The sequence below is a fragment of the Tilletiopsis washingtonensis genome (genome assembly GCF_003144115.1).
Source record: "Tilletiopsis washingtonensis strain MCA 4186 unplaced genomic scaffold FA09scaffold_10, whole genome shotgun sequence".
Taxonomy (NCBI): domain Eukaryota; kingdom Fungi; phylum Basidiomycota; class Exobasidiomycetes; order Entylomatales; genus Tilletiopsis; species Tilletiopsis washingtonensis.
In genome coordinates this window covers 439192-460814 of record NW_020312007.1, presented here as the reverse complement: position 1 = coordinate 460814, position 21623 = coordinate 439192, and the positions used below count along the sequence as shown (strand labels likewise).

Genomic DNA, 21623 nt, shown 5'->3' with positions numbered 1-21623 from the left:
TGCTCCGATGGCGTGCGGGCAAACGTCGCGGCGCGTGCTGATCTGCTGCCCGCGCCGCCGCCCGGCTGCGCCTCCGACATCGGGCAGCGGCGACGGCGGCTCTCTCTCCCGCTCCCATCCGCTCACCACGTAATCGATGCCGTCACGCCAGAGCGGAGAGCTTGCGGCCGGATCAGGCACCACAGACGCGAGCACGCAGTCTCGCCGCCGGCACGGGTGATCTTGCTTGCTCGGCCGAAGACAAGAGGAGCTGCTCGCTGCGCTGTGCGAGCGGCGTCGTCTACCAGTAGGGACAGCGCTGATGCTGCGGCTGGTGCTGCCGGCCGCGGGTGGGTTGGCGAGCGGTCCGCGTCCGTCCTCGTCGCACCCTCTCCTCAGTCCTCGAGAAGGGCGCAGCATCTCCATCACCCGAGAGTGCACCCCAGAAGGCGAGGTGACATGAGCTGTGCCGCGCAGCAGCAGCAAACGTGCGCAGAGATGAGCAGCGTGCCTGGACGGAAAGGCACTCCTGCGGCAGGTGACGGCGGCGGCGGCGGAGCGGCGCGCGTGCGCAGGCACCAGCGTGCAGAGAGAGGGGCCGATGCCGCACCCGCTCTCGGCACGCCGCGCGCGTGTCGTGCGGACGGCCGAGAGGGCAGGAGCCTCTGCACCAACAACAGCCGCAGCCGCCCGTCGAGCTGTGCTGCACCTGATCCTTCGAGGTGCAGTCAGCGCAGAGGAAGGAGGAGGGCAGCGAGGCAGGGCCCGAGCGCCGAGATGGCCGAGTGCCGAGATCTGGCGCCTGCACCGCGCGCGCGCGCGCGCACGGGGCACACGCGCGGTGCGGCCGGCCGCGGCACCTCCGCTTCACTTCGCCTATCTCCTATCGCCCCCCAGCCGGCGGCCCGTGGGAGGGCTGCGCCGGCGGCCTGTGCTCCTGTGGAGGGGCCTCAGCATCCAGGCACAGCCTTGCGCGACACGCTCGCTCTCAGCCACCACCATCTCCTCGACCATGCCGGCCCCACAGCGTCCTCCGCTGCCTGCGCCCGCGCATCTGCCGCGGCGCGTCTATCTCGGCGCCGTCGTCTCGCCCATCTCCCTGCTCGAGCTGCGCTTCGTCACGCGCGCCGCATTGGGCGTAGGCTCATCAGGCGTCATTCGCTTCGTCCAGGATCTCGAGCAGTGGGCTGGTGCAGCGACGGCGCGCCCCGACGCCGCCGCGGCGGCGGCCGTCGCGGAGCAGGGCTTTGGCGGCGCCGACGCCGACGATCCGGACCCGACGCCGCTGCTGCAGAGCCGCAAGGAGCAGCAGCGCGCCAAGGAGGCAGCGCAGCAGGCGCGCCTCAAGGCCGAGGCCGAGCGCGAGGAGAAGGCTCTGCTCGAGGTGCTGGCGCAGCACGGCTGGGACGCCGCCTCCGTCGACATCGTCCGCCTGGAGCGCGGCGACTTTCTCTGTCCCGGCTTCGTCGACACGCACGTGCATGCCTGTCAGGTGCCGAACATCGGCCTGGGACAGTCCTACGAACTGCTCGCCTGGCTCGAGAAGATCACCTTCCCGCGCGAGCGCCTCTTCGAGTCGTCAGAGTACGCACGCACCACGTACCACTCCGTCGTGCAGCGCATGCTCGACTCGGGCACTACGTGTGCGGCACTGTATGGCACGCTGCATCAGGAGGCGTGCGAGATTCTTGCAGACATCTGCAATGAGCGCGGCATGAGGGCACTCGTGGGCAAGTGCAACATGGATCGTAACTGCCCGAGCGAGTACACCGAGAAGGTCAGAGGTTGCGCAGGGGTGCTGCAGGCGGCGAGAAGCTGACGCCTGCCTCCAGAACGCCAGTCTCAGCCTCGAGTCGACGAAAGCGTTCATTCAGCATGTCCGTGCACTGCGGCCATACGGCGAGCCGCCGTCAGTGACGTCTCCCGACATGCGTCCCTCGCGCGGCTCTGCCGAGATGGACGCCAGTCTGGCGCGCCTCAGTCGTACGATGAACGAGCTGATGGGCGAGCCGAATGAGGCTGAGCCTGGCACTTCCTCGCCCGACGCCGATGTCTCTCCACTGCCACCTGCTGCACTGCCGCTCGCTGGCTCGCGTCAAGCCTCGCCGGCGCCGCCTCGCTCCCGCGCCGTGCAGCGTGGCATTGAAGGTCGAAGGAACGCTGCGTCTGCTCTTTCGAGGGAACAGAAAGGGTTAAGCCCGCAAAGACAACCTGATGCCAGTGCGAAGCCGCTTGCGGTCGCTCACACTCGCTGCGCCACGACGGCGGCTAGTCCAGCACGCGTCAAGGCGCTCGTCCTGCCCATCCTCACGCCGAGGTGAGGGGTCAGGAGCCGATTGATCCGTGGCGATGCGGTGCTCTCAGAGGCTGACGGCCCCCATTTTCGCTCCAGATTCGCCATTGCCTGCTCCGACGCTCTGCTAGCCGGCCTGGCCGCGCTCTCCTCGAAGGACCCCACGCGTGCGTGTGGCCTTCTCACCGCGTCTCGCACTTCCTCTCACATGATGCCACAGTGCGCATCCAGACACATCTCTCCGAGAACGTCACCGAAGTCGAGTTCACCCGCTCCTTATACCCTGGCCTGGAGTCGTACACGGCCATCTACGACTCCTTCAACCTGCTCGGCCCGCGGACGATTCTCGCCCACGCCATCCATCTCTCGGACGCCGAGATGGCACTCATCGCCAAGCGCAAGTGCGGCGTGTCGCACTGTCCCGTCTCCAACGGCAACCTCAGCTCGGGCGCCAGCCGCGTGGGCGAGATGCTGAACCGCGGCATCAAGGTCGGCCTGGGCTCCGACGCCAGCGGCGGCTTCAGTCTCGGCATGCTGGGCGTCATTCGCGAGGCGAGCGTGGTGGCGAAGGTCTTGAACTTCTCCAACCTGCAGACGCAGGCCAAGATTGTAGAGGCGAGCGAGAAGAAGCTGCCGGACAAGGTGGGCGAGGCGGAGGATCAGACAATGCCGGAGAGCGTGGACTTCTGCAAGGGTCCACTGCGCCTCAGTACGCTCTTCTACCTCGCCACGCTCGGCGGCGCCGAGGTGTGTTCGCTCTCTGACTCGATTGGCTCACTCGACGTCGGCAAGGTGCGTCTCTCGCTGCTGAATCCCTCGCTCATCGCTGAGCCCTTCTGCCGCGACAGGAGTTCGACGCGCTCCTCGTGCGCACCACGAGCGCATGGGATGCTGTCAAAGGCTACACGGGCTGTCCGGGCCTGTACATTGAGCCCGAAGACGCACTGCCCGCGCTGTTCGAGAAGTGGATCTTCGCGGGAGATGATCGCAATATCGCTGGCGTCTTTGTACGCGGGCGATGCGTCGGCGGGACATCGCCGATTGCGTAGCCACACAGCGGGGATGGGCCTGGGGTGCGCCTGGCCGCATCGAATGGGCGCTGCTGCTTGCTCACTGCTCTGCTTCGCGTCGCTGAGATGCTCATGCAATGACAACATGATGCGGCCTTGATGAGACTCAGTCCTTCTAGAGTGCGCGTGATGTGCTTCCCATGAGAGGCGGGGAGAGGGGCGGTAGCGGCGAAAGGGAGGTGCCTGCTGTGTGCCGTGCGGACAGCATACGCATTCAGAAGAGGTACCGACTCGAGCTCGCCTCAGGCTCTGCTCGTGCGGCCATTGCGATGCAGAGCAGCATCAAGCAGAGCAGCACATCGATACAGTTACAGGCAGCGCACCTCTCAGCGGCTCTTGGTGTCGTGCAGGCGCAGCCAGCCCAGATGCAGCACATGGCCGCGATCGCGCCGCGCGTACACGCCCACGTAGATGACGCCCGCCGCCAGCAGGGCGCAGTACGACGTGAGCGCCGCGTATTTGAACTGCGACGGCAGCGACCAGCCAATCGTGAGGCCGTAGTGTCCCAGGTCGAAGAGATTCTGCAGCGAGACCTGCAGCGCCATGAGGCTGTTGCGGCGCGGATGCGTCGAGAGGGCCTCTTGCACCATCTGCAGCTGCGCCAGGTCGAAGCTCCAGAGGCCTACGCGGCTTGCAGCCATGCCGCCAAAGAGCAAGGCGCCGTTCCATGCTGGCCGCTCGCGCCCGGGACCGGCACCGAGGAAGAGCGCCAGCAGCGTGGGCAGCAGGGGAAGAAGCAGCATCGCCAGCGCCCAGGTGCCTGGGCCTGCCGTCAGTGGAGGCGAAGAGGCGGCAATGTGCTGGCTTGCACCTACCAGTCCTAGTCAGACCGATGCGCGAGATGAGATATGGCGCCAGGAACGTGCCTCCCAGCCCCGTCACGACGCACAGGCCGCGCATCCCCGCCACCATGGCGTCCGAGTAGTACGTCTCGCTCTTGAGGTAGCCGATGAAGGCCGGGTCAAACGAGAGGGCGCTCATGTAGAGCAGCGCCAGCGAGACGGAGCTGGGAAAGACGGGCATGCGCACAAAGACGCGCCAGTCGGAGACCTGGCCTTGCAGCCAGCTGCGCACGCCTGCCTGTGCCCGTGCCACGCGGCGAGGCGGATAGCTCTGCGCCATCGCGACGTCCGGCGAGGGACTCGGCTCTTGCTGCTCGAGCTTGAGTGCCCGCACGCGCGCCTCGTCCGCCGCGAGCGCCGGGAAGCAGGCATAGGTGCGGCCGATGAGCAGCAGCTGCAAGAGTCCGCCGCCGAGCGCAAAGCCTAGCAGAATGAAGCAGGCGCGCGGATAGCCGGCCGTGCTGGTTAGCAGCGAGACGAAGAGTGGCGCCAGAAGCTTGGTAAGCAGGTCGATGCGGCGCCTGCGGACGAGGATCAGCTAACGACGAGAGCACCTCGCAAGTCGCACACACATGATGGCGTTCAGCCGTGACAGCGTGCGCGAGTCGTGTGCGGCGATGGAAGTGACCCAGTCGCGCTCAATCGAGACACTGACGCTCACGTTGGCGAGCCTGTGTGGTTGTCAGCACTGGCAGACTGTGTCCTGCGGCCGCACGGCTCACGTTACCACGCAGCCGACGGCTGTGATGGCGGCAAAGAGCGTCCAGACGTCGGCGTTCGGACTGCCCCGTTCTGGCCCCGTTCCGGCGTTCTCAGCGTTCCGGCCGAGATGATCGACGTTGAGCAGCGTAGCAAAGAGAGCGTAGGCCGCCGCCAGCGCCACGCTCTGCACCGCGACGGCGCCACGCAGCATGGCCCGCTTGCGCGCCGCGTACACATCGACGAGCCGGCCGGCGCTGCCGGCGAGCAGGATGGCGGCGAGCGTCGTGAGACAGCCATACAGCGAGGCAGCGAGCAGCGAGGCGCTGTAGGCGTGGATGAAGAAGAGCGGCGCCGCAAACTCGTAGCTGCGCGTGCCCCAGGAGCTCAGTGCATGCTGCAGTGCCAGCTGGAAGAGCGAGCGGCGGGGCAGCGGCGCCGCTGGACGAACGTCGGCATCATCGGCGACCGCTGCAGATGGAGCGGGAGTCTGCGCTTCGTCACCTGCCGCTGTTGTTGCAGCGTCCTGCGGCACGTCGACGGGCGGCAGCGGCGGCTTGTCCGACGCGGATGGCACGCGTGCCAGGGGGCGCGACGTGGCGGCCATGGCCGCTGCGGCGTGCGCGGTGCACGCTGCTGCCTCCTGCCCCTTGAGGGTGCTGCGGCGAGCAGGCCTGTCGCCGATCCCGCTGCTGCGTCCTCTGCGCGCTTGCCGCTGCTCCTCTTGCTGTGGCTTGGATGTGTGACGGCGGCGCGCGTGGAGCGGAGGAGGGATGCCGCGCCCCACCGTCGCGCGCGCTGATGACACCTCGCTGACGCCTGTGGCTCCGCGCCTGCACCTGCGCTCCACCTCGCGCATGCTCGCGCCGCGGCCGCATCCGCCGACACCTGTGCCGCGGCACCAGCGCTCAGCATGCAGCTGCAGCCGCTGCAGATCGCGCCTGAACCCTGCATGCTGCAGCTGCGCGCTGCCTCTCAGTCGAGTCTGACGGCAGAGCGCAGACCGGCTCGCAGAAAGAGAGCACGCGCGATCTAGGATGTCAGTCGAAGCGAGCCGCGCGCCGGGAGCCGGGACACGTCCGCTCGCCCCTTGGCGGCTGAGTGTGCCGTGCCGCCGACCGAGCCGCCCAAGCCGGCGGCCCGCCCTGAAGCTCGCCCGCCGCGGCGGCCTGCGCCTCGCTTCCTTCACCTCCTCATCCACCCTCTCTGTGCTACCTCCGACCGCCTCTCCCTCCCTCCACATGCCGTGCTAATACACCAACACCTCTGCTTGCTCCTGCCCGCGGCGCCGCCATGGCCTCGGCCGCACCACCGCCGCGCCGGCCATCGGCGGCCGTGCTGCTGCTGCTGAGCGCCGTGCTGCTGCCGCTCCTCTCCTGGCTGCGCCCCGCCGCGCCCGGCTGCGTGCTGCGCTACGGCGACTTCCATCTGCGCTTCTCGCTGCCGCTCCTGGCGCTTGCCGCCGCGGCCGCTCGCCCGCTGCTGACGCCGCTCGACATGGCGCGCCTCGTGCTGCTGCCCGCCATCGCCTTCGTCTGGACGACGCCGTGGGACAACGAGATTGTGCGCCAGGGCGCCTGGTCCTATCCGCCGCCGTGCGTCATGGCGCGCGTGGGCTGGGTGCCCGTCGAGGAATACGCCTTCGTGAGTGCCATGACGGATGTGCGCTGCGCCGAGTGTCGCACACGCCTCACGTCCGGGCCCTAGCCGCTCACACACCTCCCGCAGTTCATCATCCAGTCGCTCCTCACGACGCTGCAGGCCGTGCTGCTGCTGCGCTGGCTGGCGCCGACGCCGGCCCGCGCACATCGGCCGCTGCTCTTTCTGCTGCCGCTCGGCGTCTTCTTCCTCGGCGCGCGCTTCGCACGGCCGGGCGAGCACAGCTACTACGCCGGCATGATTGCCTGGTGGGCGGCCCTGCCGCTCGCGCTGCTCTGGTGGGGCACGCAGGGCGCCTGGATGGCCATGCCGCGCACGCACAAGGCCATGTGGGCAGCGGCGTGGCTGGCGCCCTCGGCGCTGCTCTGTGCGCTCGACCGCTTTGCCATTCACCGCGGCACATGGCACATCACTGTGAGTGGCGGCACAGACGCTCTGACTGTGCCTGACTGACCGGCGGCGGGTCTTTCGCAGGAGACCACGTCTTTCAACATCTTTCCGCTGCCAGATCTGCCGATTGAGGAGATGTGCTTCTTCCTCGTCACGAACCTTATCCTGATCAGCGCGTCGCTGGCCTTCGACACATGCGCGCTGCAGCTGCGGCGCACGCACGCCTCGCAGACGACGCCGCTCTCGCCGTCGTACATGCCACTGCGCGCCTCGTCGCTTGCCGCGCTCTGGACCGCCTTCGTTGCAGCCCCGACCGGCCCCTCCGCTGCCGATGCCGATGCCGAGGTGGCCGAGCGCGTCCTCTCGCGCGCCAGTGCCAGCTTTGCTGCGGCCGCGCGACTGCTGCCGTGGGATCTGCGGCGCGACCTGGCGAGCCTGTATGCGCTTTGCCGTGCCGCCGACGACGCCATCGACGAGGCACCGCTCTCTGCAGCCGAGCAGCGCGCGCGTCTCGAGCTCCTGCACGCCGTCGGCGCGGCTGCGTTCTGCCAGGACGAGGCGCAGAGCGACGAGGCGGCACGCGCTGCCGTGCGCTCCGCCACGCAGGCATACGCCGCCGCCAAGGGCTCGCTCGGCGCGCAGGGCCTCGAGGAGCTGCGCGCGTGCGCGTGCGCCTGCATCCCGCTGCGCCGCCTCGTGCCGCTGGCGCTCTGGCAAGAGCTGCTGCGCGGCTACGCCATCGACGTGGCCCTCGGCGGCGCTGGCGGGCGCGTGTTCACGCAGCCACAAGAGCTGCTCGACTACGCCCAGTGCGTCGCTGGCGTCGTGGGCGAGATGTGCGTGCGCGTCGTGCTCGGCCGCTCTGGCGCGCCGGTGCCGCGCTCGCTGGCGGTGAGCCGCGACGTCGACGCTGCGCCGCCACGGGAAGCGCTGGCGCTGCTGCTGTGGCAGGCGCGCCGCATGGGTGTCGCGCTGCAGCTCGTCAATGTCGCGCGCGACGTCGTGGGCGACGCGCGCACCTTGCGGCGCTGCTACCTCGTCTTCGAGCGGCCCGAGGACGCCTGGATGGCGCCAGCGCTGGCCGCCGGGCAGCTCGGCGACGGCACGCCAAGTAGCAAGGGCCCCACTGCGGCGCAGCTGCGGCCACACGTCCTAGCGCTCCTGCAGCGTGCCGAGGGCCTCTTTGCCAGTGCCGCACCGGCGCTCGACGACGTGCCCTCGCGGCCTGCGCGAGCCGGCCTGCGTGCCGCCTGCGCCGTGTACTTCGACATTGCCCAGGTCATCCGGCATCAGCCACGCGAGGCCTGGGAGCGTGGCGACCGGGCAGTGGTGCCCAAGTGGCGGCGCGCCGTCGTGGCGCTGCGTGCCGTGTATGCTTGACTGGAATGCTCATACCTGCTGTGCCGCTCTCTGCCGATGTAGGCTAGACTCTTTGGCTGTCGATGCTGTATGTCATTTCTGCTTGTCCAGATCGTCGGGCCCGAAGCTGAGCGGCAGCAGCTGCTCGAGCGTGCGCACCTCGACCTTGTCGCCCTCCTTCCAGCCCGCGAGAGGCATGTAGATGGGCGTGGAGAGCGCCACAAACTCGCGCAGAAACTGCCGGCAGATGCCGCACGGCGGACATGGCGATGCTACGATGTCGGACGCCACACCCACGGCGACAATGCGCGCAGGCGTCGCTGCCGAGACGCGCCAGCTGCACAGCGCAGTGCGCTCGGCGCAGATGCCGGCGCCTGGGAAGCGTCAGCATGGAACTCTGACTGGAGCGCAGCGCTGCTTTTCTTCATGGCCGAGCAGCGGGTGCGGCCCAAGGCGGCGCCCACAGGGAGTGGAGAGGCGACGACGCGGCGCCAGCAGCCCTGTCCCCTCTCAGCCGCCGCGCATCGCAGCGCCAGTGCTGCCCTCAACGCTGCCGACGACGCACCGTACGAGGCATTCTCGACATTGGCGCCCGGCACGAGGCTGCCATCGTCGAGCAGCAGTGCCGCGCCGACGCGGAACTTGGAGTAGGGCGCGTAGGCGCGCTCGCGGGCGTCGAGGGCCGCACGCACGAGGCGCACCTCGTCTGCGAGGGCGAGCGACATGGCGCGAGACGTTGCGGGAAGGGAGGTGAGGGTTGCGAGGCAGACTCGGCACACGACAGCGCCCGGCGAGGCGCCCCCTGATGCCACGGAGGCGCGGCTGCTCCCGTGCGGGAGCGTGGCGCCGCGCACGGGCGCTCGCCATGCGCGCGCGCCCCGCGCCGACACGCCGCGCCTGCCGTGCTTGGCCTGCTTCCACATCCTCCCGCGCAACAGCTGCCACTCCGACTGCACGCCTCGCTCGCCGCCGCCGAGCAGCATGGCCTTTCCCGTGCGCTCCTACTCGCACGAGTCCGCCGGCTCGGCCTCGGCGGCGGGCGCGGCGGCGGCCGGCGCGCCTGTCGACGATCCGCATCTCGGCGCCTGGCGCTCGCGCACGCTGCTCTTTCTCTCCTACCGCTCATCAGCACCGCGGCGCACGAGCAACGCCTTTGCCTCCTCGTCGCGCTCCTCCTTCGAGTCGCCGCTGCTGGGCGCAGACCTCGAGGCACAGGGCGCGCCGCAGCGTCCGCGGCGGCCCGGCACGTACTACGATGCCTCGGGCGCCCTCGCCTCCTACCCGCCCGCCGCGGCCGAGGCGCTGCCGCCGCGCTGGGTAGACACGAGCGATGCCGTAGAGGCACTGCTGCACGGCATTGGGCCGAAGATGGAACGCCTCGAGCGCATGCATGCCAAGCATCTGCTGCCGGGCTTCGTCGACCGCCGCGCCGAGGAGCGCGCCATCGAGACGCTCACGCAGGAGATCACAAAGGTGCGCCTGACCAGCCGCTTCGGCGCCATCCTCCTGCTGACATGGGCATCACAGGATCTGCGCAAGGCTACGTCGCAGATCCGGCAGCTGGCCAATGCGACTGCGGCCAACGCAGCCGCGTCTGAAGCGGCGCTGGCACGCAACGTGCAAACGGCGCTCGCGACGCGCGTCCAGACGCTCAGCGCCGCGTTCAGGAAGCGGCAGGCCGACTACATGCGCCGCATGCGCGGCATCGAGGCGCGCGGCAAGGAGTGGACTGCCGGCTCAGGCAGTGGCAAGGGCGCAGAGGAGCGAGAAGCGCTGCGGGAAGACGTTGAGTTGGTGAGTGCTGCCGCGGGTGTGCAGCGCTGCGCCTCATGCCGGCAGCTCTGTGAGGCGTACGTCTGATCATCCTCGTCGCGCCTCAGTCACGGGCGCAGCTGTCCAAGAGCAGCTCGCAGAGCCAGCTGCTGCTGCAAGAAGAGGCGCCGCAGACGCAGGCCGAGCTGGACCTGGCCGCGCGCGACCGCGAGATCGACCAGATTGCACGCTCCATCGCCGAGCTGGCCGAGCTCTTCCAGGATCTGTCGGCCCTCGTCATTGACCAGGGCACGATGCTGGATCGCATCGACTACAACATCGACAGCATGAGCCGCGACATGCAGGAGAGTGTGCGCGAGCTCAACACTGCCACAACGTGAGTGCGGCGTGCCGCGAGAGGGCACTTTCTGCTCTGCCGCTGCGACTGCTAATGTCGCTCTCTCGCTCACGCAGCTACCAAGCCCGCACATCGCGCGGGCAGTGCATCCTGCTGCTCGTGCTGCTGCTCATGCTCGCGCTCGCGCTGCTCATCATCAAGCCGTTCTGGCGCGCCTTCTCGTCGCCGGCGCCACTGCCGCCACAGAGCAGCGCCAGTCCGTTTGGGCCATGATACTGCAACGCTGCTGTCACCGGACTCGTGTGCGTCTGTGTCAAGGTGTCAAGCGCTCTGGCATTGCTACTTGTCCTTGTCCTTCTTGCCGAAGCCGAATCGGCCCAGCGTGCTGCGGCGCTTCACGTGGCCCTCAGTCTGGGCAGGCGTGAAGCTCGAGGGCAGGGCAGGTGCCGATGGCGCGGCAGTCATGCCCATGGGCAGCGCCGTGCCGTGCGTCGAGTGCACGCTGGAGCGCCGGCTCTCCTTGGCGATGCGTTGCTGCTCCTTCTTGGAAAGCGGCCGGTCGGCTGGCGCAAAGGCGGCACCCTGCGACACCAACGGCGATGCGGGTACGGCGCCACCGCTGGCAGACGCCTTCATTGGCGATGGCGACGGCGTGCTGGCTGTTGGCGCAGCGGCCGGCTTCGAGGGCGTTGTCGGGGCAGCGCCGCGGGCCACGCTGTCAAGGCTGACGCCGGGCACCTCGCTCATCGGCGAGACGAGCGTCTGGTCCGGTGCTGACGGCGCCTGCAGTGACGCGGCGGCGGGCACGGCCGGCGTGTAGTCGCCAAACGTGACGGGCTCCTCGACGAGCGTGGCAGGCAGCTGCGTGCTGCGCGGCCCGGGCGACGCTGAGCTCGTGCGCGAGATGCCGGCGGCATTGGGCAGCCCAAGGCCCACCGTGCCGTCTGAGCGGCCCCGCGCCACCAGGGCGGCGGCTGCCGAGCCCGTCGACGAAGTACGCATCGAGGCGGCATCGTCTTGCTGCTCGAAGCCCAGGCCCGCGTTCGTGGAGACGACTGGCGGGCGGAAGGAGCTAGGCGGCGGCGGCAGCGTCATCGAGTTGGAGAGCGCGTCCGCCGGCGTGTTCGGCGCGCTCGCGCCCATGCTGCTGTTCGTCGCGCGCCGCTCGCGCCCGCCGCTGCGCAGACTGCTGAGCCAGCCGCCGCCGTTGGCTCCGCCGGCGCCGCTCTGAGATGCGGGCGTCTGCGCGCCCGACGGCAGATCTGTCTCGGCGCCGCTGGCCTGTCTGCGCGCGAAGAAGCCAGCGGGTGTCGCGGCAGCGCTGCCCGCGGGTGTCGCGGCTCCCGATCCAGCGTGGGAGCCGCCAGCCAGCGGCGTGGCATAGCTGCCGGCCGACGCCGTGCCAGCTGCTGCGCCGGACATGCCCTGCGCCATGAAGGCGCGCGGCGGCGGCGGCGGTGCCCATGCCAGCGGCGCGTGAGGGGGCAGGCCGAGGCCCTCGAAGTCCAGATCACGCGCCTGATAGAACAGGACGTACGCAGAGCCCGTGCCGGGCGTGTCGCCGTAGTAGCGCACAATGTCGGCCTCCTCGATGAAGGTGATGGTCTCGTCGTCAAAGACGCACCAGCGCCGGCCGACCTTGATGATGGCGACGTAATGGCCGTGGTGCGGGCCAGTGCCGACGTGCACCACGATGGCAAAGAGGTCGTACAGTCGATCCGGGTCGGGCGCGTCGTCGGACGTGTTGAAGAGCCGCAGCGAGAACGGAAAGACGACGCGGTACGTCAATTTCACGTACTGCGGGTGGGTCATAGTCAGCACGGAGACCCAAGCCACGTGTCGAAACGCGCACGCACCTTTTGCAGCTGCTCCTCATACTTGAAGCGCTTGAGGTGCAGCGCCAGCACATTGGGCAGCTGCTTGACCTTCATGCGCTTCTCTGCCTCTTGCAGGCCCGAGCACGTGTCGCAGAAGAACTTGTTGCGCGAGCAGAGCATCTCGCTGGCGCTGAACTGCTTCAGGCACGATGTCACCGACGAGTTGCGCTCAATGTCGATGGAGAGATCGAGAAAGGCCTCGTCGCGCGACGTGATCTGAGCGTGGGACAGTCAGCGCAGTGCAGCGGGCCTAGCTCGTGAGAGTCACTCACAGTCTCGCATGTCAGACACCGCGTCTCGTTCGTCAGGATGCCCTCGAACAGACGATGCACGCATGTCTGGCCGCCAGCCACCTCCTTGACGCTGCGGCGGTGCACAGGCTGCACCGGCAACGGCGGCATGTCGCCGTCCTCCACCGTCGGCGCGTGATCGCTGGCCGCGCTGCCGCGCCGCGTGTCGTCCTCTTCCCGCGGCATGGCGACAATGTCCTCGCCGACGCGGTTGAGGATGAAGTTGAGGAACTCGTGCGCATCCTGGTGCAAGTTGCTGTCGAACAGCAGGTTCTCGCGCTTCAGAGCATTCAGAAAGCCGCGCAGTGCGCGCGTATTGACCGTGCCAGCCGCCTCGCCGCCGCCGATGGCCAGGCCGTTCACAGGCGTGGCTGGCGCAGCTTGCGAGGCAGGCGTGGCGCCTCCTGCTGCAGCTGCCGCGGCAAGCACGGCGTTGCCAAGACCGCCGCGACCAGCGCTCGGCGCCGGACGCGACGAGCCCTTGCGGCCCAGGCTCGTTGAGCCGGACGATGCCGACGCGCCAGGCGCTGCAGAGCCAGCGGCCGGAGCGATGGCAGCGGGCGGCAGCTGTGGCGGCTCCGTTGCGATGAGGTGGAAGAGATCACGCAGCGTCGCAAAGAGCGACGCCGTGTCGTCCAGCGGGCTGTCATCAGCGGCTGCGCCGTTGGCATGTGCGCGCTCCGCCTCGCCGCTGCCTCGCGAGGAGGATGTCTCGCGCGAAGCAGCCGCGCCCAGCGCCTCTGCCTCGTGGCTCGTCGCTGGCCGGGCGCGCGCAGACGGCAGCGCCTTGCCCTTGCCGAAGCCCCACGTGGCGCTGCTCTTGCGCTTGTGGCTGGCGGAATCGGCCTTCTCGGTGTCTGCCGTGCCTGGCCGTTGCTGCAGCGCGGCATGTCCAGTGGATGGCCGATGCGCAGCAACGCCGTTGAGCGCCGGCGCCGCGCGGCCTGCTGTCGCCATCTTTGCGCTCGGCGACGAGGGCGGCGAGATGGTGACGGCGTCGGAGCTGAGGCGCGGATGGCCGGACTCGGCCGCGCTCTCGCCCGAAGCTGATGGCGGCACGTACGCCAGCATCGAGTCTCGGAAGGGCTTGCAGAAGTAGAGCGCCTGCAGGACAGAGTTGGCGTAGCTGCAGCAGAGGATCAGCGATTGAGCGTCCGCGGCAGGCTGGCACGTCGCAGCACTCACCAAGTGTTGCCGAACTACAGGACCAGGGCTCGTCAGCTTTGCTCCGCCTGCGGCGCACGCATCCCACAGCCACTCACGTTGACCATGCCGAGCAGGCGGCTCTCCTCGCTGGCCTCCTCCCAGCTGCTGGCCAGCGCCGCATCCATGCTGGCGGCGCCGTGCGTGCCGAGGGCGCCCGCGTGTGCGGCGGCGAGCATGGCTGCGCTGCCGGCGAGGCCGCCGGTGGGCATGCCGCCGGGCCCCAGGGCGCCGCTGCTGCCGGGCGCGGCGCCGCCGCTGCCCGAGGCGCCGAGCAGCGACTTCCACGAGAAGGACATGCTGCGGCGGCGCGAGCACGCAGAAGGGCGCGGCGGCTAGGATGTGCGTGCGGAGCGAAGGCCGTGCGATGCGCAGCGAGGAGGCAGCAGTGCGGTGGCAGCAGGTGGAGCAGCAGAGAGGCGGATGCGGCGCACGACAGCGAGAGCCGGCGCGTGGGCGAGAGCTGCGTGCAGGAGCTGCGAGGGGCGTGCAGCGAGCAGCAGCTGCGAGACGATGCACGGCAGGCGACGGAGGTGCAGGCAGCGACGAGAGTGAGCAGCAGCAGCGACGGCGGAGCAGAGGGACAGGGACGGGGTCGCGAAGGCAGGAAGCAAGAGCGAAGGTGCCCAGCACCAGCGGCAGCAGGTGGCAGCAGCTCGGCGGCCTTCGGGGCGCGGCGCGGCGGCGGCGCGCGCGCGGGGGGCGAGAGTGCCGAGAGGCGAGACGCTGGCGGCCTGCGGCCCTGCTCTGCCTGCACGCTGCACCTCCAGCAGCACCGTCATCAGATGGCAGCGCACCGCCGCCCCGGCGCCGCACGGGTGCAGCTGCAGCTGCAGGCGCATGATGGCAGCGACTCGTCTTCGCGGCGCAGCGCGGGCGGCTCACAGCACAGCACAGCAGCCGCAGCAGACAGCACTCGCACTCGATGCGAGCGTGCCCTCTCTCTGTGCCTGATGCCGCTGCGCTCATGCTGTCGCGCACTGCCGCTGCTGCCGGCGCCGTACGAGAGCAGACGCACGCCGGCAGCACGATGAGCCCCTCGCTGCCTGATGCTCTGGGTGCTCCGCTGCGTGCCGTCGTCGACCCTGACAATGCTGTCCACCGGCCCTACCCCGCACGCAGCGGCCGGCGGTCGCCATCTCACCTCATGTTGCCCCTGAACGCGGCGGCGGAGCAGGCAGCTCGTCGGCGTCTCGCATGTCGTCAGATGGCTGGGGCTGCGCGGCGCAGCATCAGCCGCAGCACACAGCAGGCGCGGAGCAAGCCTCGACGCCCCAACGCATCCGCCGCGGCGGCGCAGGCGACTCAAAGGGCCGCAGCAGCCAGCGCATCGGCTTGCTGCTCAGCTGTGGGGTGTGCTGAGCCCACGCACTGCTGCGAGTCTGCGCTGCTGCGTCTCGTCATGCGCTGCAGGATGAGCATCGTCCGCAGCAGCGAGCGATGGCGCCTGAGCCAGGAACGGCGCTGATGCTCTGCTGCCGGCGTGCTCCGGCCGCGCGGTGCGCTCTCGGCGCTCGGTGCGGTGCCCGACGGCGCGCCGAGCCCGCGGGTCCGTCTGCCGGAGCGCGCCGCGGGCGCGCCAAGGCTCCCTCTGCGCAGCTGCTTCTTCCGTCCGCACCTGCACCAGGTGCAACGCTGGCTGAAGCTGCGCAGATCGAGCTCGAGCTGGCGTGAGGGGGTTTTGCTGCGGCGTTGCTCGGCCTGAGCGGCTGCAGCGCCGGACTGACGCTGCGAGATCGCTGGCGAGTGCGGGGATGGGGCAGGGTCATCCGTGCCCGCAAATAGCCACGCGGCGCGCGATCCAGGGCCGCCGAGGGGGGGAGAAGTGGGGCATCAGAGATTCCCGAAGCGCGCCGGCGCAGGCTCTCCACATCATGCTCTTCTCGCTCTGCCATCGGGTGAGAGCGCATATGTCATGGACGATGCCGACGGCATGCTGTGCTCGGCACGTCGGCAGACGCAGCCTGCGGCGTAGTCTGTGCACTTCAGACTCGCGTGACTGCGCGCGCTTCCGCACCATCCTCTTCCTCGGGCTGAGCCGCGGCGCCACGCGCCGACCAAGGAGAGAAGCGAGCAGCATCCACGCGCCGCCCAGCTTGCTGTGATGCATCCATCGAGCAGCAGAGAGGCACCTCAGAAGCAGCGGTTCCTTCACGTCGTTGCACATCTTCCTCCTCATCGGGCCGCACAATCCGCCGACGGTCGCAGAGCTAAAGCCAAGCCTGTCGTATTCACCGCTGGCTCTGCGCCCCTTCGTCCGGCCAGCCCATGCCCTCGCAGATGCGCTGTGCCAGGGCGCGCTTCATGAACTGCTCGCGCGCCAGGAAGCGCGTCAGCTTCAGGAAGCGCTCCAGGCTCAGCTGTTCGGCGTTGAGCGCGCGGCCGAGGTGGTAGAGCGTGTCCTCGATGGCGTTGTCTTCTGCCACGAGGTCCAGCAGCCTGCGGCGAGGCACGGACAATGTCAGTCACGCGCCGCCGCTACTAGGTCAAGGTCCAATACTCACTGGTTGCCGACGATCGACGTGGCGCAGATCAGCTCGTCGGCGCTGGGCGAGGGCCGCTCGTTGAGCTCGCGGATGCGCGCCTGCACTTCGTCGACACTGCGCTGCAAGCCATCGCCCGTGGCGCGACAGACGTCGCGCACCGCCTCGAGGCGTGCCATCTCATCCAGCACTGCCGGCGCGCCACGGTCCAGATCTGCAACGACGCGCCGCATCTGCTCGTTGCGCTCGTGGCCCGCCGAGAGCGTCGAGTGCAGGTATGCCGAGAGCTTGGCCTGCAGCTGCGTCTGCAGCGAGAGCAGCTCGGGGTTCGGCGGCCGCGGCGGCGCAGGTCCGGATGGCGGAGGCGCAGGCGGCGGCGCAGACTGCGATGCTGGCGGCGGCTGAGGCCGTGACGGCGGCTGATGCGCGTGAGGGTGCTGCGGTGATTGCGCTGGATGCTGCGCGCCGTTCACGCCGGCGTGCCAGGAGCCGCGGTGCTCAGGCATAGGCCCTGACTGGCCGGCCCACTGTGTGCGTGCGTCGTAGGAGAGGGGTCGCTGCGGTGTCTCGTGCGGCTGCGGCGGGCCCCAGTGCCCTTGTTGCGAAAGCGGGCTGAGAGGGCCAGCGCTCGGCGTGCCCATACTGCTGCTGCGCGACGGCCCGTCGAAGCTGGAGCCGGGCTTCGGTGGCCGGACAGGTGGGCCTGCAGCCTGCCTAGGATCACCTGATACGCCCAGTGGCGGCGGTGGCCGCTGGCGAGGATCTGTCGGCGCCTGAGGAGACCGCGGAGCGGGCGACACCGAAGGGCTGGCAGGTGCGACGCGCGCGGGCGAGGCAGAGCCCGAAGGCGTGGCCGGCTGTGCCGGCTTGGCATACACTGGCGGCATCTGCGAAAAGAGCTCTTGCAGCGACTGGGTGAGCGCAACGAGGTTGCATGACTGAGGCACGGGCATTAGCACTGCTGTACTTGACGCTTGCCAGCGAGGGCACTGGCGTGCGCGTTTGGCGGATCTAGCGGGCCTCGGCGGCCAGGCGGCTGTGCAGCCAATGCCCGAGCAATGCAGAGAGCGCGATTGCGACATGCTAGCCCACCTGATTACCCCGCATCCGCCTCTGCTGCCCGGCCCCTCGGAGAACAGCCGCCGCGCGGGCCCGCTTGCACGCGCCGCACTCACCTCCCACTTGCGCTCCCACTGCTTCAGATACACGCCCTTGACACGGCCGCTAAGCTCAACGTCGGGTCCGGGGCGCACGAGCATGGCGCTCGTCGGCTCGACGAAGACCATGGGCGGCTCGCGCGGGTAGGCGCGCGGCAGCCACACGGCGACGGGAATGTGGTAGGTGGCGCCGCGGAAGGCGACGGGCAGCGTGCCGCGCAGCTGCAGCAGCAGCGCCGAGTGGCCCGTGTCGTGGGTGAAGACGTCGGTGCGCGGCGCGAGCGAGGAGAGATGCAGCAGCACGGCATCGACGTCGACGAAGACGCGCTCGGCGGAGGGATACTGCGGGCGGCGCGAGTCAGCGGGGCGCCGGCGGCGGAGCGCGCGCGCACACGCACGACGGCGAGCACGTCGCGCAGCCACTTGCGCACGACGGCGTGGTCCATGGCCGGCGTGGCGCGGGTGCGGCGCGAGGCAGGCGCTGGTGCGGGCGGCGAGGCGGACGCTGGACGTCGAGAGAGAGAGGAGCGCCGCGGCCGCAGCGTGGCTCATGCGCGCGCGCGCCGGCCGGGCCTGGCAGTGCGCCCTTGAAGTTGGTCGGCCAAGCTCGGGGTCCGCGCAGCTTTGTATCGCGACTACAGCAGATTACACGTGAATTTGAAAGCACCCTCGCGCTTTCACTTTGCGCCTGTCTCGTGTTGCTCCCTGCCTCCACTCTCTCACCCACCCAACCCACCTCGCCGCTGCGCCATGAGCTCGTCGCTGCTGCTGCCCACGCGCGTGCGCGAGCCGGCATACGTGGCCATCACCTGCCCGTACCCGCAGTGCCGCGCCTCGCTCGAGTATCTGCCGCCCGCGCCCGCGCAGCTCGCCGCGCTGCCCGCCGCCGAGACGACGTTCAAGGCCACCTGTGCCACCTGCGCACAGCGCTTCGAGCCGCCGGGCGCCGCGCGCGTGCTGCGCGAGGCGCGCGCGGCGGGCGGCGGCGCCGGCGCCGCGGGCAAGCAGCTCAAGAACAAGCGCCGCATCGGCACCGACGAGCGGCCGCTCGACACCGAGTAGTGAGTGGTGTGCAGAGGCGCAGCGGCCGTGGCGTCGCGAAGCTGAGGGGATGAACGGGCGCATCGAGGCCCATGCATCGCTGTTGCTGTGGCGGCAGTCCCTGTAGCGTGCTTGGGCTGCGCGGCGTGTCTACACCTGCCAGGCGATGGACCTCACATGAAGGATGTCGCGTGACTTAGCGCCTCAGGCGCCACGTCGACGGAAGCTGACCGGCGAGCTGTACAGCTACGACATCCTGGGCCTGCCGCCATCGTGCACGCCCGACGAGATCAAGAAGGCGTACCGCAAGCTGGCGATCAAGCTGCATCCCGGTAAGTGTGCCGAACCTGACCGCTTGACGCTCCCGCTGACATGCGGTGCAGACAAGAACCCCAACGATCCCGAGGGCGAAGAGCGCTTCAAGCGCCTCGCAACAGCATACTCTGTGCTCTCGGATCCGGAGCTGCGGCATAAGTAGTGCGTGCTGCTGCTGGCGCGAGTTTGCACTGTGGACGCTGACCCTCGCGCAGCAACGAGTTTGGCATCTCGACACCCGGCCTGGTGCCGGAGGACGGCTTCGTCGACCCGGAAGAGGTGTTTGGCTCGCTCTTCGGCGGCGCACGCTTCAACGATATCGTGAGGCCCGCGGCGCTACCTTGCGTAGCCAATCGCTGACTTTTGCCGCAGATCGGCACCATCTCGATTGGCCGGGACATGAAGGAAGCTCTGCAGCAGGACTCGGAGGAGCTGGAGAAGCAGGCCAGCGAGGGCGAGGCAGGCGCCGCCAACGGCGCCGCCATCGAGGGCGCGGGGAAGAAGGAGGAGCTTTCGCCCGAGGCCAAGGCGGCAAAGGAGGCAAAGGAGAAGGCGCGCGACGAGGAGCGGGCCAAGCAGCGCGAGGAGCGCGTGCGCAAGCTGGCCGAGACGCTCATCCGCAAGCTCAGTGTCTTCACCGAGAGCGTGCGCAATGCGCAGGACGAGCAGCTGGAGCGCCAGATTGCCGACAGCTTCAAGGAGATCACGCGCATCGAGGCCGAAGAGCTCAAGACGGAGAGGTGCGTCGCGCTCGAAGGCGTGGCCGACACGCGAGCTGACAGGTTCCCGCCAGCTACGGCGTCGAGTTGCTGCACGCTGGTGAGCGACTTTCCGTCGCGAACAGCTCCACTGTATGCTGACGCGTCTTGATGCAGTCGGCTTCATCTACTCGGGCAAGGCCAAGCACTACCTGGCGTCGACGGGCATGCTGTGGGGCATCGGCGGGCTGTACCATTCGGCCTCGTCGCAGATGCACATTCTCCGCGAGACGGTCACGACGGTGCGCGCGGCGCTGGAGCTCAAGAGCGTGTTTGAGGAGCTGGCCAAGGCCGAGGAGAGCGGCCTGAGCGAGGAGCGCCGCAAGGAGCTCGAGGACCAGGCGGCGAGCAAGGGGTGAGTTCCTCTCTCGAGAGAGAGTCTGCGAGCTCTCCTCATCATGGGCTGCTGCTGACGATGTGTGCTCCCAGCATGCGGGCGCTGTTCAAGGGCGCCAAGCTGGAGGTCGAGTCGGTGGTGCGCGAGGTGTGCGACTCTGTGCTCTTCGACCAGACTGTGCGTGCTGTCCTCGTGCCTGCGAACCCGCCTGCTGACTCGGTTCTGCAGGTCTCCAAGAGCACTCAGCGCCTGCGCGCCACGGCGCTCGGCATCGTCGGCTCCGTGTACTGCGCCGTGGAGGCCAACGCAGAGGACAAGGACGCCGAGTATGTGCGCATCGATACGAAGCAGCAGGAGCAGGAGAAGCGGTAGATGGGCGCCGCCGCCGTCGCCGACACACAGTGCGATCGGAGAGAGATCATCGCATTGGCTACCGCTCGCCGGCGGGTGGCTCGGCTTCGGCCACAGCTTCAGCGATGCTCGTCTCCTCCGGCACATCTTCTCTCTCCTCCTCGATACCCAGCAGCAGGCGGATCTCAGCCGCGCTCCTCTTCATCACGCCCGCCGGATACGCGCTCGTCGGCAGGCGGATCTCCTCCTCGATGCGCGCATACGCACGCGCCAGGCGCCGCAGCGAGCCGGCGTGCACGACGGCGCGCAGCGAGGGCGCCGAGAGCAGCGCGAGGCGCGCCGGCGCAATGAGCTGCGGCGAGCCAAGGAACGCCTCGAGCTTGGCCAGCTGCTTTGCCAGTGCATCGGGCGTGGCACCGGCCTGTTGCGCAAGCGCAATCTGCAATAGAGAGACGCGTGAGATGATGGGCTTGCGATGTAGGCGCGGCATGATGCTTACCCCTGGCGGCCGATTTTCGATTGCGTCGAGAATGGAGGCGAGGCCGCTCTCGCCGAGAAGGTGCACATACTGGCTCTCGGTCATGTGTAGGATCTGCTCGGCAATGTCCTTCTCCACGTCCCTGACGGTCTGCTCGGCAAACGCATACGGCGAGAGGACGGCCTGCCACGGCCAGTCCAGTGAGCTGCCACGTCCGTGTTTGCGCCGTGAGCAAGGCACATACCTTGAGATGCGACAGGCAGTTGGTGAGGAAGAGGGAGGCCTCCCATGCGCCTGCCTCCTTTGCCTTTGCGCCGCGCTTCTTGACATGCGCCTCGGCCATGCGGCGACAGAGCGCCAGCAGGGGATCGACGATGCGGCCGAGCACGTTTGCCAGATTGGGGCCGCCGCTGCTGCTCGTCGCCGCACTTGCCTCGCTGCCGGGGAAGAGGTCCTGCTCGGAGAGGGAAGACTGGTGCACGGCGAGCAGCTCCTTGAGCGTGCTGCACGCGCCGAGCAGCGGCGGCGGCGCATCCAGCGACGCCGACGGCGGCTCCGAGATGCGCTCGAGGCCCGCGGCAAGACGATCGAGCGTGCGCAGAAAGGCCTCGTAGGATGTCTGGCTGATTCTGTGGGCGGCAGAGGAGAGAGAGAGAGAGAGAGAGAGAGAGAGAGAGAGAGAGAGAGAGAGAGAGAGAGAGAGAGAGAGAGAGAGAGAGAGAGAGAGAGAGAGAGTCTCAGTCGCCAAAGCTGCAGGAGAAAGACGCGCGACGAGGCCCCCGCAACACGCACTCGGCAAGGATGCGGCTCAGACTCGCTTTCGAGCCGACGGTGTGGTCCATCGTGACGCGGTAGAAGTGCACCAGGCTGGCCAGATGGAACGTGGTGATGCATCCCTCTTGCGAGTTGACTGTTTGCTCGATGCGCAGCTG

At 68.9% G+C, this 21623-nt stretch overlaps 9 protein-coding genes across 9 annotated transcripts in view; 4 read left to right on the top strand and 5 right to left on the bottom strand.

Moving 5' to 3' along the window:
- Positions 1-1015: 1015 nt before the first annotated feature.
- On the top strand, positions 1016-3315 carry FA09DRAFT_287916 (Metallo-dependent hydrolase; the record flags this gene model as incomplete). Its single annotated transcript, XM_025739923.1, has 6 exons — positions 1016-1756; positions 1812-2170; positions 2252-2296; positions 2372-2439; positions 2493-3064; positions 3121-3315. Coding segments are annotated over 6 exons (1980 nt in total), but the record flags the coding sequence as incomplete, so codon positions are not given.
- A 353-nt stretch (positions 3316-3668) lies between these two features.
- Positions 3669-5490, bottom strand: FA09DRAFT_334257 (hypothetical protein; the record flags this gene model as incomplete). Its single annotated transcript, XM_025743722.1, has 5 exons — positions 3669-4102; positions 4158-4705; positions 4757-4855; positions 4907-5324; positions 5388-5490. The coding sequence occupies 5 exons, from the start codon at positions 5488-5490 to the stop codon at positions 3669-3671; spliced, it is 1602 nt and encodes a 533-aa protein (XP_025598525.1).
- A 589-nt stretch (positions 5491-6079) lies between these two features.
- FA09DRAFT_329857 (terpenoid synthase) lies at positions 6080-8400 on the top strand. Its single transcript, XM_025742360.1, has 3 exons — positions 6080-6527; positions 6612-6956; positions 7017-8400. Exons 1-3 carry the CDS (start codon positions 6177-6179, stop codon positions 8310-8312), a joined length of 1992 nt encoding a protein of 663 aa, XP_025598524.1. The 5' UTR covers positions 6080-6176; the 3' UTR covers positions 8313-8400.
- FA09DRAFT_329856 (cytidine deaminase) lies at positions 8364-9048 on the bottom strand. The gene is made up of 2 exons (XM_025742359.1): positions 8857-9048; positions 8364-8665 (listed from the first exon to the last, which is right to left on the bottom strand). The coding sequence occupies exons 1-2, from the start codon at positions 9014-9016 to the stop codon at positions 8385-8387; spliced, it is 441 nt and encodes a 146-aa protein (XP_025598523.1). The 5' UTR covers positions 9017-9048; the 3' UTR covers positions 8364-8384.
- Positions 9049-9272: 224 nt separating this feature from the next.
- FA09DRAFT_348345 (t-SNARE) lies at positions 9273-10707 on the top strand (the record flags this gene model as incomplete). Its single annotated transcript, XM_025744813.1, has 3 exons — positions 9273-10103; positions 10184-10440; positions 10518-10707. 3 exons carry the CDS (start codon positions 9273-9275, stop codon positions 10672-10674), a joined length of 1245 nt encoding a protein of 414 aa, XP_025598522.1. The 3' UTR covers positions 10675-10707.
- Positions 10544-14403, bottom strand: FA09DRAFT_329854 (cysteine proteinase). Its single transcript, XM_025742358.1, has 5 exons — positions 13831-14403; positions 13754-13767; positions 12551-13694; positions 12258-12494; positions 10544-12198 (listed from the first exon to the last, which is right to left on the bottom strand). The coding sequence occupies exons 1-5, from the start codon at positions 14068-14070 to the stop codon at positions 10741-10743; spliced, it is 3093 nt and encodes a 1030-aa protein (XP_025598521.1). The 5' UTR covers positions 14071-14403; the 3' UTR covers positions 10544-10740.
- Positions 14404-15939: 1536 nt separating this feature from the next.
- FA09DRAFT_22909 (UEV-domain-containing protein) lies at positions 15940-17894 on the bottom strand. Its single transcript, XM_025739578.1, has 4 exons — positions 17843-17894; positions 17430-17753; positions 16276-17192; positions 15940-16210 (listed from the first exon to the last, which is right to left on the bottom strand). The coding sequence occupies exons 1-4, from the start codon at positions 17855-17857 to the stop codon at positions 16003-16005; spliced, it is 1464 nt and encodes a 487-aa protein (XP_025598520.1). The 5' UTR covers positions 17858-17894; the 3' UTR covers positions 15940-16002.
- Positions 17895-18161: 267 nt separating this feature from the next.
- FA09DRAFT_325449 (DnaJ-domain-containing protein) lies at positions 18162-20234 on the top strand (the record flags this gene model as incomplete). The annotated part of the gene is made up of 9 exons (XM_025741168.1): positions 18162-18469; positions 18636-18784; positions 18836-18929; positions 18983-19088; positions 19140-19507; positions 19561-19586; positions 19643-19880; positions 19955-20039; positions 20091-20234. 9 exons carry the CDS (start codon positions 18162-18164, stop codon positions 20232-20234), a joined length of 1518 nt encoding a protein of 505 aa, XP_025598519.1.
- Positions 20235-20292: 58 nt separating this feature from the next.
- FA09DRAFT_297408 (oligomeric complex COG6) overlaps positions 20293-21623 on the bottom strand; it is a gene marked incomplete at both ends in the record, with an annotated part of 2553 nt that continues 1222 nt past the window's right edge. Inside the window, 5 exons of the mRNA XM_025740206.1 lie at positions 20293-20652; positions 20713-20874; positions 20936-20989; positions 21020-21314; positions 21478-21620. Of these exons, the coding sequence (XP_025598518.1) occupies positions 20293-20652; positions 20713-20874; positions 20936-20989; positions 21020-21314; positions 21478-21620 (1014 nt within the window). The remainder of the gene's footprint in view (positions 20653-20712; positions 20875-20935; positions 20990-21019; positions 21315-21477; positions 21621-21623) is intronic.